At 35.2% G+C, this 17,816-nt stretch overlaps 2 protein-coding genes across 2 annotated transcripts; one reads left to right on the top strand and one right to left on the bottom strand.

Annotated features, from left to right (window-relative positions):
• Nucleotides 1–13: 13 nt before the first annotated feature.
• LOC133870262 (putative wall-associated receptor kinase-like 16) lies at nt 14–5,801 on the bottom strand. Its single transcript, XM_062307347.1, has 3 exons — nt 4,928–5,801; nt 4,679–4,843; nt 14–1,385 (listed from the first exon to the last, which is right to left on the bottom strand). Exons 1-3 carry the CDS (start codon nt 5,790–5,792, stop codon nt 181–183), a joined length of 2,235 nt encoding a protein of 744 aa, XP_062163331.1. The 5' UTR covers nt 5,793–5,801; the 3' UTR covers nt 14–180.
• Nucleotides 5,802–14,363: 8,562 nt separating this feature from the next.
• On the top strand, nt 14,364–16,754 carry LOC133871444 (pleiotropic drug resistance protein 1-like). The gene is made up of 3 exons (XM_062308895.1): nt 14,364–14,639; nt 15,982–16,236; nt 16,314–16,754. The coding sequence occupies exons 1-3, from the start codon at nt 14,364–14,366 to the stop codon at nt 16,569–16,571; spliced, it is 789 nt and encodes a 262-aa protein (XP_062164879.1). The 3' UTR covers nt 16,572–16,754.
• The last annotated feature ends 1,062 nt before the right edge of the window (nt 16,755–17,816 follow it).

Below are 17,816 nucleotides of genomic sequence, written 5' to 3'. Positions count from 1 at the left end.
TCTCGACTAAACCTTAAGGCAACACTCTAGGAAACGTTGACATTTGTTTCCATTTATTGAATCACAAAATATCTTTGACTTTTGAAAATTAAAATAAACACAAATTAGAACTAATAAAACCAAAATAAAATTATAAGACCCAATTAACTCTTATTGTCCGCATCACCATGGACTTATAAATTATCTACCATCATCCAGTGGTTCCAGTACCTGGTTCATCATGCTATCGTACCTAGTAGTAGAAGAACAACCAATGTCAACATCAATGTTGAAAGAGCGTGTATTGCCGTCGAGGAAGAACTCAGTCTCTTCTGTGTGGAGATCAACCTTTTCCCATGGATGCTTCACCATAATTGTCAATCCCTCCAACTCCATTGCCACTTCTTTCATAGTCGGCCTATCTTCCCCTCTGATACTTAAGCACTTTTTTGCAAGATTAGCAACTTCCTTTAGTTCTTGAATATTGCCCTCATTCACAATGTTATCCTCAAGAATTTGAAGTAGGCGATCCTCTTCTATTGCAGAAACAAAGTACAATGCGAGATTTCTATCACTTTCGGGCCTATTGAAAGATAGTGCCTCATTTCCCGTTAATAGCTCTGCAAGAACAACACCAAAGCTATAGACATCACTTTTTTCTGTTAGTTGGTTAGTATAGAAGTATTCCGGATCCAAGTACCCAAAAGTTCCTTGCACCAAAGTGGTTAATTGTTTTTTATCAAGAGGTACCAGTCTCGAAGCTCCAAAGTCAGACACTTTTGCTATGTAGTTATCATCTAAAAGTATATTTGAAGTTTTCACATCCCTGTGTATAATTGGCATAGAAGTTGAAAAGTGTAAGTATGCAAGTGCTCCTGCAGTTTCTGTTGCTATCTTCAAACGCTTTTCCCATGAGAGTGATGATGCTAGGCTTTTGTTATGGATGTGGTCAGAAAGAGTTCCGTTTGTGATGAATTCATAAACTAGTAAGGGAACTTCTGTTTCTAAACAACAACCTAGTAGCTTAACCACATTCCTATGGTTAATTTGGGTAAGCACAATCACCTCGTTTATGAATTGCTCAATCTGTCTCTGATCACTGATTTTAGACTTCTTAATGGCAACCACTTTATTATTTGGCAACACTCCTTTGTAAACGGTTCCATAACCTCCTTGGCCAAGGACTTTACTCTTGTCGTAGTTGTTGGTGGCCTTTTCAAGCTCTTCTACGCTAAAGATTTTATCCGTCTCTCTAGACCCTCTATGACTCAAGAGTTTTTGTTGTAACATTAATCCACCATTTTGTTTGAAAAATCTCTCTTTGAGCTTGAGAAGCTTTCTTCTTTTAAGTGCCCAAGATATCCACGAACCTCCCACGACCAGTGCTAAGAGGCCTATGCTGATACCTGCATATGTTCAAACATGCATGCATTTTGATCAATGAAAACGAAATGTGTATTATATGAAAATGACTCAATCAAAATTTGTTCTAAAGCGTATCTAGTGAAGCCGCATAAGCATACATCTACTAGACTACCATGAGCGAATAGTTAATGTGGTTCATGTCGAATTTTATATATCAAAGTAAAACATACATAGTTTATAAAATAGAAGTTTACCAAAGTAGTTGTGGTGAACCAAGTTTTGAGGTGTTCTACCCCGATACCGATACTAAATAGGAAGGGAAAAAAAAAATAAATAGAGAAATGAGCCAAAGATACTACTAATAGTACGTAATACGACGTTATCTCACTACAAAAAAAAAAAAGAAAAAAAAGAAAAGAAGAAGAAGCAAATTCTGGACGTTTTTAAACCGTCCAGAAATGCAGAAAACCTTCTGGAATCAATTACAGACGGTTTAATACCGTCTAGAATATAATGTCGTTAAATGAATTTTTGGACGGTTTAGGCAAAACCGTCTGGAATTCCAGACGGATTGGAACCAAACCATCCAGATTTTCATTTTTATTTTTATTTTTATTTTTTTTTCTGTTTCTTTTTCTTTTTCTTTTGCTTTCGGTCCCCTTTTTTCTTATATTAATATAATTAATTATATAATGATATTATTTTGTTTAGGGTTTAGGTGCCTTCGAGTTAATTTTTGTCTACGGTGCCAACGATGCCGTAGGGTCGATTGACGGGCGACGTCATTGAAGACTACGAGTGGATCGTCTATAGCCGGTGGATCCGAATCGAGGGACAGAGCCCGACTTGCATTTGCCAGTCTCTCAGCTCCGACGACTGCAAACACTGCTTTCTCGTCTATTGCCGGTGGATCTGAATCGAGGACAGAGCCGTCACCGTCTCTCCCTCAACGCCCAATCAGATCTCCTCCCTATGATTCCTTCCCTCTTCTCCCGATTCGATGCCGTCACCAAACTCGCCCTGAAACACGATCGCAGATCCGCGAGCATCGGCGACGACGCACTCATCCTCATCTCGCTTAAATGTCGCAACCTCATGCGCCTCAAGCTCCGAGCGTTGACGACTCTGCCACCAGAGATCTGAGGCGGTTGCTTTGATCGGCTTGATTCAAAAGGGCCAGAAGTGATTAAGGGTTAGCTAGGTCTTGGATGGCTGTGATGTTTCTGGGTTATTTCTTTATACAAATATTTTGGCTGTGAAAAGAAACGAACAGTTGTGATTTTGGTTGGAAAAAAAATTGGATCGATGTGGTGAAATTTGGGGGCATCACGCGGATTGATGACATGGCGTGGGAAAAAAAAATGTTCAGACGGTTTCTTTTTGAAACCGTCTAGAACTTAAATTTTATGGACGGTTTGGTAAAAACCGTCTATAAAATTCTCTAAGAATAACATTTATAGACGGTTTCATCCAAAACCGTCTGGAATTTTATGGACAGTTTAATAAAACCGTCCATAATAAATTTTTTACAGACAGTTTTGGAAAACCTGTCTGCAATTTTTTTTTTTTTTGTAGTGTCTCCTTGTTTTGCTATCAACTGTAAGATCTTGTTAAATAAACACTTGTACCAAATTCTTAAATCCCTCACATGCATGTAGGGTTAAACTATCCTTAAGTAAGGTTCAACATATAAAATATTGAAATGTGAGGTGAATGATAGGGATAATGTTCAAACTTGAGATCTTTGCTCTTGTTTTATATTAAATCACCACTTATTTCAAAAGCTTAAACTGATAGGAAAGAGTAAACTTAAACATTTAATTAATAATTTTTAACACTCTCCCTTAATAAGTGAAACATGACACGTGAAATATTTAATTGAAATGTGATGTAAGTGATAAAGACAAGGTTCAAAGTTAAAATCTTCACTTCGAATTAAATCATCACTTATTTTAAAAGCTTAAAATTTTAAATTAAGTAGTAATTAACCATGTATATATATATATATATATGTTCATTTAATGAACTTTGTAAATATTTTGCCTTAATCTATTACGGTGAATTAAAAAAAAAAAAAGAAAAAAAAAGAAAAAAAAAGAAAAAAAAAAAGGGGAAATAAATAAAACATGAGATTGGTGACCTTTCTGCGAGTAAAGACCTCAAGTCTAGCTAGTATTAAATTTCCACCACATATACATCAAGGGCCAGAGGACGAGCCTACGGTAGAGTGCATCTCCACCTCATATACATCTAGCTAATTAGTTAGCCTCTACGATTGGTCTTAAAGTCAACAATTTTGAACCAAACGATACTTCCTCTATGATTGGTCTTAAAGTCAACAATTTTGAACCAAACCATACTTCCACGTACGCCAGCAAGGATGGACGAAGATGGGGTGTTATTAGGCTGCTGGAATTTTTAAAATGAGATAAGGATCTCCCTTAATTTTAAAGGAATTATAGATCTTGATTTTAAAGGAATTATAGATTTTAAAATTATTTAAATTCATGTTATTTTTTGTATCAAATAATTTAAAAAATATTACTTATTAAAAAAGTGGCATGTTATCAATGAGAATTGAGTATATTTTATCAGGTTTTTGTGCTTTTATGTTGTAGAAAAGCTTTGAATCAAAAGTTATTTTTTGGTTTTCTAAAGAAGAAACACCTCTTCAAAAGTGAAGAAAAAACATTTTGTAAGGAAAATTCGTTTTCGCTGCATTCTTAACATGTCATCTTTTTAATAGGTAGCATTTTTCGTGCCGTTTGATGCAAAGAACGCCTAAATTTACATAATTTTAAAATATACCATTTCTTTAAAATTGTAATTAAGGGATCATAATCCTACAAAATTGATCTATCCCAAATAGTATCCTCTCCAATTCATTTTGTAGGAACAGGTTCTCTCAAATTCATCTAAAATGAATAATATCTACTTTGTAGTAAAAAATTTAGATTTAATGCATCTAATAGTATATATGAAATTTCATGCATTTAAATATTTAAAATTTTTAAAAGACATGTCAGCATTAGCATAAATCACAATGTTATATCTACCAACTTTAAATCCTGATCATTAAATAAATACGATACACTTTATTTGAAACTGAGAATATCTTATTCATAGTTTAATTAGGACGTGAAACATATGCATGTGTCCGGTGAAGGTGAGCTTCAAATTAAACTCTCTTCTCTTATGCTATCTAAATATTTATGAAATTCAATAAACCTAATAAAACTCGCATATATATGGGATATACTAGCTAGCTAGATGGAACACTTGAATAAATTACCAAGCAAAAAGAAAATAAATAATGAAAGTCTTAATTACTTACCCAGTGCAAAAGTGATAACCTTAGATTGGTTCACTTTAGCACGGCAACTTGTTCCTCTCCCGTCGTATTCGTACCCTTGGAGACAAGAACAATTGAAACCCCCAAGAAAGTTGTTGCATGTTTGAGTATAATCGCAGCGGTTTGGAGTTTTACACTCATCAATGTCTGAAACACAGTGCAGCCCGTCACAAGGTAGCGATACTACGTACAACCTTTATGCTCATTTAACAAGGAAAGGTATTTAATTACCTGTGCAACCATGAGGAAGATATGGGTTCCCCTGAAAACCAGTGGAGCAATTGCAACGATACCCAGCACCATTGGTGGAGTTGTAACAATAACTATACTTCGCCTTACATGCATAGCCTGTCATATTTTTCTGAGCTTCTTCGCATGTCTGATTTCCGATTGCCCAATCAAGCACCACGGGAACATACTTTCTGTTCTGCAATTGTTTAAGATCTAAGGAGGAAAACTTGTATGCTTCTTCTTCCACTAGAAAAGCAAAACCACATGGGTTGAAGTCGCGTACTGCGGAGTAGTTCTTGTAGCTATACACATTAAGATTAAAATTATGTATGCCTTCTGTGATAGGAGTCTGGCAACAGCCCATGCCGGAGCAAGACCCGTTAACCACACTGTCAACGCGGTCACAGTATGCAGTACATCCAGTCGAGTAGTTTTTTTTCCCTGAACCGTAAATAAACCCATAAGTGTCGCAACCGACGACAGTGAACTTGTTCTTCGTATATGAGAAGGTGAAATTTGACATTCTGAACCAGGTATAGAAATCGTCGACACGGAGCCCTGACTCACTATGGCAATCATGGGCTACCAGGCTTGGGACTCGCAATTCACCATCCAATAATGATATGTTGAGGACAGGTATAGTACTACTGCGCAGAAATGGTTTTGGAGTCCCGGACGAGTGGTTACAAGTGATGAGAAAAGAATGATCAAGATAACAGCCCTTGCTTGTTCCAAATGGGTAAGGGATGCTAAGATTTCCACATGTGTTGTTGCAGCTTGAATCGGGTTGAGATGCGGCTGTTGCTACTAAAATTAAGGCCCCGAGTAGCAATTTTTGTGGCAAAAGCATTCCATGCAAAGCCATGGCTTGTCTTTTCTGTGTTTCTCTTCTTTTGTATAAGTTAATGCTTGAATGACCTCCTCTTTATAGAGGGGAAATACCTCTTAAATGAGAGTCGGTCTTTTTCTTTTTCTTTTTGGGCAAGACTCAGTCATGAAATTATATCAAGTCCTTATCTTTTCTTTTTTTGAGCGAAAAGTCTTCTAAAGTCATACGTACTCAATAGAATGCTTCTTGAGTGTGAATCTTTGGCGGCGACCACTCGTGATGGTAATTTTTGGACCAACTGAATGATTAGATTAAAGCTTCTCCCATGCTCGTTGTTACTTCACTTGCAATTTTCTGTTTTTTTTTTTATTTTTTTTATTTTTTTTATTTTTTTATCATCGTTGCTGTTTTTGTTTGTATTAATTTTTTTTTTTTCTTAGAAAAGTAATGTGATGTGATGTGCCATAACACATGTGGCCGTGCATGTGACGGTTTGGTGGCTGCTAAATAGTAAAAAAATTAAATATCTTTTTGCCCTTAACTATATATATATATATATATATATATATATATTTTTCAACTCGATTTCATGACCGGAGATGGACGGAAATGGTATTTCTGTACATGCCTATAAGCAAGATATCACTTATAACCGGAAATGAAACCAAAGTGAAAAAAAATAAAGTTATTAAAACTCAAGGAGCGAAAAGATATTTAATTCAAAAAATAAATATGAAAAAATTATAATTTAGTCCCTAAACTAAATTAAGAGAAAGGAATGGTGGGGATTGGTGTGGTGGCAAGGTACTCAATGAGCTTCCTATTGGGTGCTAAATGTTTTTCTATCCATATATTTATTGATCCTCGTACAGCAGAAGTGCTGACAGCAACATATGCAGTATCTTTTAGTAATGAGGTAGGTTTTTTTGAAGTGATTTTTGAAGGCGATGCACTGAATGTTATTAAGGAGGTGAATTCTAATTCACCTTTTCTTTCGAGCGTTGGTCATTTGGTTGAAGGCATTCGAAATGAGGTGGGTTTTTTGATAACATATTCTTTTGTCCATGTAGCCAGAGGTCTCAATGAAGCTGCTCATATTCTAGCTAAGACTGCGATTACTAATGTTGTTGATGATGTTTGGTTAGAAGAAATTCCTCCTTGTATTTTGGAGACTATTACTAGGGACTTTCAAGTCCTTAGATCCTAATTTTGTTGTAATGTTGTGATCAGTTTTTATTCTATCTATGAAGAAGTCGAGCTTTATGTTCAAAAAAAAAAAAATAGTCTCTTGAATTTATAAGTTCCAACTACTAAAGTGAACTAAAAAAGTTATTTTTGTCAAAGAGAAATTGTATTTTACCAGCAAAATACACAATTATTAACACAACTATTAATATTTTTTATTTTTTATTTCTAAATTTTCTATTTATTTTTTTTAAAAAAAATGAAAAACACAAAACCAGGCCCAACTCATTTACATGATTTTGTAATTTTTTGTTTAATAAAAAATAAAATAACAAAAGTCAATAATTGTGTCAATAGTTGTCGTGGGATGAGGGTAGAGGCGGACCACCCCAGCCACATTTAAGGGTGGCTGCCAAGTCACTCTTTTTCTTCTTCTTTTTTTCTTTAATTAAAAAAATTTAATTTAATTCTTTAATTTTTCAATTTCTTTAACTTTATATATATATGAGGCTATAACTATAAGTCCTGGATGAAACTATGAGACAAAGTCCTATATATGTTTTTTACATCTTAAAAAATACGTGATACTTTTAAAAATTGAGTTGGGAGGATTCTTAAAACCTAATTTTGTAAAAATATTGTGTCTTAAAGAAATTATTTTCCTTTAAAATGATAAATGTATAGAGGTAATTTTTCCATTTTACTTAACCTCAATAGGATATGCTTGAGTGAGGGAGTGACTCTTTGGAGAACTCATGATGATTACTTTTGTTGGATTGAGCTTTTTGACTATCTTATTTTAAAAATCAATTGGTATCCAATGAAGAAATCCAAAGTTTTTTATGACATTCATAATTGCATCCCACAAAGCATATGCTAAAAGCCGTTTATGTAAGAAAAATGAGACTGTTAAACCTCAACATGCAATTTCTTTACCAACAGGAATGATTAGATTTAACCTAAAACAATGAATCATTTTAAGGGAGCTGCTATTTATTGCCCACTTTTTTTTTTTCCTTTTTCTACTTTAGGGTCCGTTTGAGTTTGCAATTTCAAAATGTACGGTTTAAAAATATGTGATTTGAAAAAGTGATGGCCGTTTGGCTTTTAAAATTGTAGGTTGGTCTTTAAAATTTTATGTTTTCAAAAAAACACCCACTTGCCTGCAATTTGAAAAAAGAATTTTTCTGCATTTTCAAATCGCAACTTTTAAAAAATTCAATTCCTAAATGATTCATTTTCTATAATTTGGTTTAAGATCTCACTTTTTATTTACGAAACTGAAATCACAACGCACCCTTAGTACGTCTACCAAGGTTTTTTTTTTTTTTTTTTATATGATTCTGTTTTCTATATATTTATATTTATGAGATTTTTTATTTTATTTTATAAGTAATAGATTAGAAGTAAAAACAATACAAAGGCAAAAAGACGAAATGTGGATGGTGACAAAGTCAAAGTTCTCCATGTATTTTATATATATATATACACCAAATCGACCCATAGGATAACCTTATGACATCAAGTTCTCTTAGTATATTAATTGTCTATTAAGTGTCCATCAAAAAATAAGATGGCTTTTAAAATCACTATTGGACATATGTTAATCAAATGATTATTTTGATCAAATAATAATTTTAAAAGTTATCTTAATTTTTATAGATACTTAATGGACATTTAAAGTACTAATAAAATTAGTCACGGTCTACATGTGATGGTAAAGACTTAAATTAGTTAACCCCGTAGGTTACGGTCACAGATTTGGGAGAGATATTCATCCAAGTGTTATGGCAAAGATTTAGATTAGTTAACCCCATAAGTTATGGTCACAGATTTGAGAGAGATATTCATCCAAGTGTGATGTGTGGGTGTGTGTTTTTTTCTTTTCTTTTCGGTAGATATGATAGTTCAATCCTACTTGAATGTATGCTTGGTCTAATTCTAATCTTCTGTTGATAAGTTCGTCGTGATGCCTCGATTTTTCAACAACAGCCAATGACGGTGGGGCCTTTTCAATTATGGTGAAAGTCTCCTCCTATCGTCATGACCACGCTGCACGTGATGTTCATGACGCTACACATGATGACAAACACCTAGCACAATGACTTATTAGATTACAAACACCTCGCACAATAAACTTATTATAAATTAGAGAACTCCTTTTATAAGGGTAAACTATAAAAGTAATATTTTATAGCTTCCACTTAAACTTTGCCATATCAACTACAACCAACATATAGAATAGAGATGAATGCAGCCAATCCTTCACCTAGTTAATTGGCATATTTTCGTCTTTTTCCTTCATGTTCTAGCCAGATATGAACACTCTGACCGTTCTCAACCACCGGTAACTGCAATGTTGACCACCAGGACTTGTTGCCAACACCCACCAAAGGAGCACTGCCACACCGTCCCGCTCAACCACCGGGACAACGTCGACCACCGCACGTAGCACTACAATTACTCCTACTACAAATATCTTCAAAACCATTACTAATTAAGAACAAATTTCACAATAATTTAGCGCGATGATTATCAACAACAATCTAAAGCATTGTTCAGTAGCCACTGCTGGAGCACAAAACACCAAGAGCAAGATCTGAAAACACGCTCACAGACAGCTCAAAATGTTGTCGTACTTGTCTAGGAGTGATCGGCCCAACAATCACCATTTTCGCAATGAAAACCAAACGAAGCCACCCACCACTGGTTTGGCCAGATCTAGGCAAGATCTGGCTGGAAACCCACGCACACCGGCGTGGGTTTGGTGGTTGATGTGCTTGGGTTTTTGTCGATGTCGGAAGCTCACCGATGGTTGGGGTCTGGATTTGGGTCAGGGTCGGGAGCTCGCTTCACATCGCCAGTGGTCGGTGGTTGGGGTAGGGGTCTGTCGCTTGACGGATCTCTCATTGCAGTGACTTCGTGGATTACTATCGTCTCCAATAAAATCCTCCTCAAGCGGTGAATCTGTGGATTTTGGCGGTGGCATTCGGCTGGGAGAGGTGGGGTGGTATGTGATTGGTTCACCAGGCCTAAGCTTAAAAGGAAAATAGAAATAAGAAAAATGATAGTCTGGTGTATTAGGCTATAGTATATTTAGTGTGTTTTAAATGATGTGTCAAATCTTTATGGAATGTTGTAAAATACCAGTTTAACAGATGGTCCGAATAGAAGGTATTCTCTATAAACTATAGTCATATAATGGGAAAATGATTTGTGGGGATAAACAACCATCCTCTATATATCAGCCCTCCATGTAATGTCACACAATTTTTAAATTCTAATTCATAAGTATATAATTCATAGTAACGTAAACTATAAAATTTAGGAACTTGTGGTAACTGGATCACTTTATCACAAAAAATCAGTATTTCTTTTTTGCGACCCGAGCCGAGCTTAATTTTAAAACTCGTTATGAGCTCGAGTTCGGCTCAAGCTCGTGATAAATGAGCTCGACTTGAACTCGTGATAAATGAGCTCGAGCTCGATTTGAGCTTGTGATAAATTTAAATGAGCCGAGTAGGGTTGGCAATTTTTGACATGACTCGTGAATCCGGCATGAACACTACATCAAAATACAGGGTTTGGGTTTGGGATAATCGGGTTCAAGTCAACCCGATTATGACATGATTATCACACGATTTTTTGAATTTTTTTTTTTAAGCCTCTTTAGGTCCAAGCCGCGTCCAACCATCCAAAACCCTAGCAGCATCTTCTTTTCACTTCACCATCTTCACACAGCAAGCACGCCTCCTTCGTAAGACTTGTAAGAGTCAATGACAGAGGTGTTGATAGCATGAGTCGCAATGAACCATTGATCGGTCTGCTTCATAAACTAGATATTTTTTAAATCCGGATCATCACTTCGATTCTCTTATTTTTGGTTTAATTTTTTTCTTAACTAGATATTTCTTGATTAAAAAACAGTGTATTATTTTCTGATTTAAAAAGTTATTTCTTGATTAATTACACGATTAGAAGATTAGCATTGCCTTGCAAATATTATTTATTTTCTTTTCTAATTTATATATTATTTTTTATTTAAATTGCTTATTTTTCTTTTTTAAATTTTACATTGAATTTAGGGAAAAGATGGTTTTGGTATAAGATATAAAGATTTTTTTAGTTGACATGGTAGTTCATTGAATAGGATTTTTTTTTATTTATTTTTTTTTTTTTTTGGGTCTCCGTCCTAAAATAGCTTGTTTTACTATATATATGCAAATTAAAGGATGGTAAAAGAAAATCTCTATTTGATAGGTCTACTTCCTATACCTATGAATTTTATTGGAAACAATAAAAGTATGGAGAAAAGAATGTTCTTTTCTATTATATTAGTATTTTTTATTTTTTGTTTTTTGTCTTTATTTCCTGTAGCTTTGTCCTTTCGTTTTCGTTTTTTTTGTCCTTATTTTCTGTTCTAATTTATATATATTTTTTTATTCAAAGTGCTAATTTTTCTTTTGTAAATTTTACATTTAATTCAGGGAAATAATGGTGTGAGAGAGCTTCTAATCTTTTCTTTTTTTTGGTACGAGGTATGATTTTTTAGTTTATGTTGTTCATTGAGTAGTTTTTTCCGTGCATAATGCACATTGTTTACATGTTTAATTGATGGAGAACACTAGCTTTCAAGGTTTTATTGGAACCGGAAAAGGTATAAAGAAAAGACACTTCTTTCTATCATATTAGTATTTTTTATTTTCCGTTTTTAATCTTCTTCTTCTTCTTTTTCTTTTTTGTGATCTGTTCTTCCGTTTCAATTTTTTGTCCTTATTTTTGTTATATATATATATATATATTCCAATTGGTTTTTTTTTTTTTTTTCTTTTGTTAATTTATATTGAATTCAAGAAAATGATAGTGAGAGAGAGAGAGAAAAAAAGAGTTTTCTATTGTCATTTTTTGTGAGAGGTATGATAATTTCTTACTTTACGCTATTGTTCATTGAGTAAGTTTCTTTTTTTCTTTTTTTTATTCTAGAAGTAATTTATTCTATTTTTACGTTATATATGCGAATGATGTTTAAAAGAAAAATTCTCTATTTGACTGGACTTCTTTCTATACCTATGAATTTCATTGGATCCGAAAAACAGTATAGAGAGACAAGAAGAGTACACAAAAAGAGATTGTTGTGCATAATACATATTGTTTTTGTGCTTAATTGATGAACAATATTGGAAATGGGAAGAGTACACAAAAAGAGATTGTTCTTTTCTATTATATTACTATTTTTCATTTTCGTTTTTTTTGTGTGTGGTTTGTTCTTTTGTTTTCGTTTTTTGTCCTTATTAGATGTTTTAATTTATATATTATTTTTATTCAAATTGATTGTTTTTTCTTTTGTAAGTTTCACGTTGAATTCAAGAAAATGATAATGTGTGTGTGAGAGAGAGAGTTTTCTGTCATTAATTTTGGTATGAGGTATGACAATTTTTAAATTTACACTTTTTTCTTTTTTCCTGTTTAATTGTCCTTCAGTTATAGTACTTCTCCCAACTAGCTACATTCTTTTTGTTTAGTAACGGAGTAAGCTAACTGAGTAAGCTAATCAACATTCTCATATTTTTTTAGTACACTTATTTATTTTTGTGAGTGTAGTAGAAATATTTCCTAAAAGCATTTGTTGATGAGGAGAAAGTTCAACTGTTGAAATTCAAAGATTTACCATATTAATATTCGAGAGAAAAAAAAAAAAAAAGAAAGAAAGAAAGAAAGAAAGTACTATAGAGGGGAATTGAAGTGCTATTACTGTTGGGATATGTAGGATTCTGGTAGGTTGGGTTTTTGTGACTTTGTTCATTTTCTATTTTTGATTAATCCAGGTTTTCATTTTGATTAAAAAAAAAAAAATCCTTTATATTTCCTTCCATTTTAAACTACATATATGTTTGGGAACAAATATTTAAAGGATTAAGGATTAAACTTTATGAATTTCTAAATTCATTTGATATGTGGGTTTTATGCTATTGAGTAAAGAAATATGGTTCAAAAATGATCTTAGGAATACCTTTCATTCTTGGTAGCCAATATTTAGTTAATTGATTTAAAGAACTTTTGAGTAAATTATAATTAAAAAAAAAAAAAAAAAACCCGAACTATATGCTAGTTTATATAAAAAGCATTTTTTTTAATTATTATTATTAATAATAGTGGACAACCAAAAAAGAATGACACTGTAGTTTATATATATATATATGTCTGTGTGTGTTTATATTTGATTATTATTATTATGGGTAAAACACATGTCATAATCTTATTAATAGTGCTAATGTGGCATTTGAAGATTTCCATAAAATAAAAAATAAAAAAAAGGTACTGTCCAAAGATTGCAATCTTGGTCACTTTAGCATTTAGAAAAATAGAATTTTGGACATATATAGTAGTCATTAGTTAATTTTTGAAGAGTTTTAGATTAATGAAGAGCTTTTCTAAACAAAGTTATGTGATATATTGTGGGGTCCAAGTGAAGCAACAGTTCTCCACGTGCGGGCAACAAGGTAAGTGAACACGTACTTTAAAACTCCCAAAATGGTTTTTGCCGTAAAATGATTTCAGGAAAATAATTTTTTTGAAAAATATTTTTTAACCAAAAGCATTTTTTAGTGTTTGGCGCCCACGAAAAATCACAAATATTTTTTATATTTTTATTCAATCATATTAGCCTATAAAAATCAATTTTTATTCAAAATATATAAATATTAATATAAAATAATATAAAAATCACTGGTGACGAAATTCTGTCACTGATCGACAAGATTCTGACTACTTTTATAGGATTCCGGCTACTATAGCCAAAATTTGAACAGTTTTGTCGAAATTTGGGTTGGCCGAATTCTGGTGAAAGTGGTCGGATTCCGACGAAAGTGGCCGGATTTCGGCAAAAGTGACCGGATTGCGGCCAAAATTGCCGGACTTCGGCCCACTGGCCGAAATCCCGCCAGAACCCCTGGAATTCGGCCGTTTTGGCTAGATCCTGGCAAGTCAGCAGGGATCCGGCCGTTTTGGCCGGGATTTTCTGGCCAGATTTGTCCGGCCGGCCAGAACATATTCTGGCCAGATTTGTCCGGCCAGCCGGGCCATTCTGGCCAGATTCGACTAGCCGGCTGGCATACGACCAGTTTGGTCGCCGGAATCTGGGCTGACCAGATTCCGGAGAAGATGGCCGAATTCCATAGCCGGATTCCAACAACATTGATAAGATGTTGTCGAATTTCGGTACCGGCAAGATTTCGGTGATGGTTGACTGCTTGAACGTGAAGGTCGACTGTGTCGTTTAAAAGGGGTCGAATACGTCTAGCGTCTTCGGAAAAAGATTTACGCTTTTACCAAAAATGCTTAGTAAATTTCGAAAAATGATTTACGCTTTTTAAAAGGGTAAATCATTTTCCGAAGACGCCAGACGTATTCGACCATTTTCAAATGACACAGTCGACCTTTGCGTTCAAGCAGCCGACCATCACCGAAATCTTGCCGGTTCCAAAATCTGACAACATCCGGTTAATGTCGCCGGAATCCAGCGACCAAACTGGTCGTATTCCGGCTATCTGGCCGGAATCTGGCCAAAATGACTGGATGGATCTGGCCAGAAAATCCTGGCCAGAACAACCGGATCCTTACCAACTAGCTGGGATCTGGCTAGAACGGCCGGAATCCGGCCGTTCTATGCCGAATTCTTGCGGTTTTGGCCGGAATCCGGTCACTTTTGTCGGAATTCAGCCACTTTTGTCGGAATCTGGCCAACCCAAATTCCGACAAAACTGTCCGGATTTGGGCTATAGTAGCTGAAATTCGGTAAAAGTGGCCGGAATCCTGTCGGTTAATGACAAAATTTTGTCACCGGTAATTTTTATATTATTTTACATTAATATTAATATGTTTTGAATAAAAATTGATTTTTATAGGTTAATATGATTGAATAAAAATATAAAAAAATATTTGTGATTTTTCGTACGCGCTAAACACAGAATAATGCTTTCGGCGAAAAATATTTTTTAGAAAAATGACTTCCCTGAAACCATTTTACGACGAAAACCATTTTACGTCGAAACAAACGAAGCATAAATTAATGATTTTTAAAATATTGGAAAATTTTGTAATTGATGCATGCATTTTTAATGCTTTCTTTCATATTTTTAAAGTCACAATTAATTACACGAATACGTCGTGTTATTTTAAAGATGATGATATGACGTTATGAAAAATTTTTCTTACATGCTTCGATATTTTATGAAAATGTTGTGATACCATGAACATTTTTATAATGATTCATGAAAATTTACATGCAATGATATGCACCAAAGATTATGAGCTCAATTATGATGTTTATGAAAGAGCATTGAAGAAGATTATGAGCTCAATCATGTTACGCTTATGAAAGAGCATGTGCACCACGTTTACCCACGACATGTTTTGCCGAGCTATGATATGATGTTTATGACCAGAATCGGATTTCATGTTACAAGTTGACTATAAGTATGATTCACATATAGCTCAGCAAACCACACTTTATTGCATGTGTGGGCTATCAGCCGAGTGGCATTTACCCAGGAAATTCCACTGCTGGCAGCTCCTACGACCACATGATGAGACTACGATAGTCCGTCAAGACCACTATGTATAAAAGAATATAATATACATAAAAAGTTTCCAGATGTACTCTTATTGTCGTGAGAATATTTATTTAAGATTTCTATACTCTGATAACGAACGCTTGAGTTTCATTCCCTGTTAATTTTCCCAAATTGGGGGCGTGACAATAATGGCAGCTTAACTGATAGTCATGAAGGTAAGGGGATATGGGGAAAACTTGAAAAATGATTGACAGTATGGACTTGTAGTCAAAATCAAGGTATAAGATAAAACAATTACTATGCTTTCCAGTCAGTCCCACAATCAGCTCTGTCACTAGAAGATCGGCAATACTAATCTTTGTATCAGAGAATGCTTGAATTGATCTCATGAAGATTGATTACTTATGCAAGATCTGGAGATATTACTCAAAACAACTCTCAAAGATTTTATTGTGTTTCATCTGCAGCTCATGATTGAGGTCGCTTACATTCTCATTCAGGCTGTCATATATGGAGGAATGATATATGCCATGATTGGATACGAGTGGATAGTTACCAAGTTCTTCTGGAGTCTCTTCTTCACGTTCTTCACTTTCTTATACTTCACTTTCTTTGGGATGATGACAGTGGCCATCACTCCATACCAAAACATAGCTGCTGTAGTTGCCTCATCCTTCTATGGAATTTGGAACCTCTTCTCAGGCTATGTCCTTCCACGAATGGTAAGTATGTATGGACCCTATCCACTTATCTACAAAGCAATGTCATAAGGACGACTAAAGGTTCCTTGTTTTTGCAGTATATGCCGGTGTGGTGGAGATGGTGTTACTGGGCATGTCCTTTTGCTTGGACCTTGTATGGATTGGTTGCTTCACAGTATGGAGACCTCAAAGACAAGCTTGAGTCTGGTCAAACAGTGGAAGAATTTATTACGAGTTTTTTTGGGTTTAGACATGACTTCCTAGGAGTGGTTTCCATTGTGACTGTTGGGATAACAGTTTTCTTCGGAGTCAGCTTTGCCTTTTCTATCAAGGCATTCAACTTCCAGAAAAGGTGATCGAGGAAGGTGGTCATAATTTCGCAAAACTTCATTCATACTAAATGCATATTCTAAGAGTAAAATGTTACTTGTTTTCTTATACAATGAGATGATCATTTACTCAAGCAAAAAGACACTTCAAAGCATATTAGGCTGTAAAATGCAAAGAGAAGTGATGAGACCAATCAATGGACTAATGGTTCTAGTTCCAGTTGATCTAAGTCATGAATATGCTTGACTTGGTGAAAATTTCTTAGGGACTTCATTTGTTACAAAGTTTATTTGTCTAAGAGAAAGAATGAAGTAAATAAACAAATCAATAGGCGTTATTACCCCGAGGCGCTATTACCCCGAAGCGTTATTACTCCGAGACACGAGATATGTTTGCTCCATCTAGACTAGGAGATCCCGGGATATACCGTTGCCTGGAATGCGAAGACCGAGACGTCATTATACCTCCGGGATGTCTTTATATGTCCGAGAAGTCTTTATACCTAGACGATCTTTCTTTGCTGGGCGGAATAAATGTCCGAGACATAACTCCGAGATGTCTTTGAATCCACCAAATGTCCGAGACATAACTCCGAGATGTCCTCGAATCCACGTGTCTCTAGGGTTGATTTTATCCCTAACAGTTAAGATTACCTTGCTGCGCCACCCGAGGTCTGCTCCTACTTCTTTCCCTTCCTTCATCCCTCCGAGGTCGAGGTGCTGGCTCTCGGCTTCTTCCTCTTCTGTCTTCTTGTCTCGGTTGATAATTCCTCCTTTCATTCCGATCCTTTTCCCTCCAAGGCTGGGGATAATGGTCTCGCTCCTGATGATTCCTCTCATTGGCAAGAAATCGGACTAATTTCCCATTCTCGATGAACTTCTCAATCAACTGCCTCAATGATACACACTGCTCGGTCAGATGACCGAATGAGTCATGAAAGGCACAGTATTTGTGAGCCAAACGCGTGGGCGGATCTCCTGGAATGGGTCTCGGTCTCATGCCAGTTACAGGGTTTTGCTGGAGAAAAGGTGTTGCCTCTCTGTTCTATTGATCTTCCTGTGACGGCAGGGACCTATCCGAGGCAGAAAGTCATAATGGTGAAGTTCCTGATAGTTGATAAAGTCTCGGCCTACAATGCTATTATCGGACGGACAGCTCTCAACGACTTCAAAGCTGTGACTTCAACACCGCATCTAAGCATGAAGTTCCCGACCGAAGAAGGAGTTGGAGAGGTGAAGGGAGACTAGAGGGAAGCCAGGCGATGCTACAAT

Source organism: Alnus glutinosa, chromosome 6 (genome assembly GCF_958979055.1).
Source record: "Alnus glutinosa chromosome 6, dhAlnGlut1.1, whole genome shotgun sequence".
Lineage (NCBI taxonomy): Eukaryota > Viridiplantae > Streptophyta > Magnoliopsida > Fagales > Betulaceae > Alnus > Alnus glutinosa.
Note: the sequence above shows the minus strand (reverse complement) of the source record. Positions and strands in the feature narration are given on the sequence as shown.

Excerpts from the sequence above, each read along its gene's own strand:
- LOC133871444 (XM_062308895.1), top strand. The coding sequence starts at position 14,364 with ATGACACAGTCGACCTTTGCGTTCAAGCAGCCGACCATCACCGAAATC. Across the intron at positions 14,640-15,981 it reads GCGGTTTTGGCCGGAATCCG|CTCATGATTGAGGTCGCTTA; the intron begins GTCACTTTTGTC and ends TTTCATCTGCAG. Across the intron at positions 16,237-16,313 it reads GCTATGTCCTTCCACGAATG|TATATGCCGGTGTGGTGGAG; the intron begins GTAAGTATGTAT and ends TTGTTTTTGCAG.
- LOC133870262 (XM_062307347.1), bottom strand. The coding sequence starts at position 5,792 with ATGGCTTTGCATGGAATGCTTTTGCCACAAAAATTGCTACTCGGGGCC. Across the intron at positions 4,844-4,927 it reads TCTTCCTCATGGTTGCACAG|ACATTGATGAGTGTAAAACT; the intron begins GTAATTAAATAC and ends ACTGTGTTTCAG. Across the intron at positions 1,386-4,678 it reads GGTTATCACTTTTGCACTGG|GTATCAGCATAGGCCTCTTA; the intron begins GTAAGTAATTAA and ends GAACATATGCAG.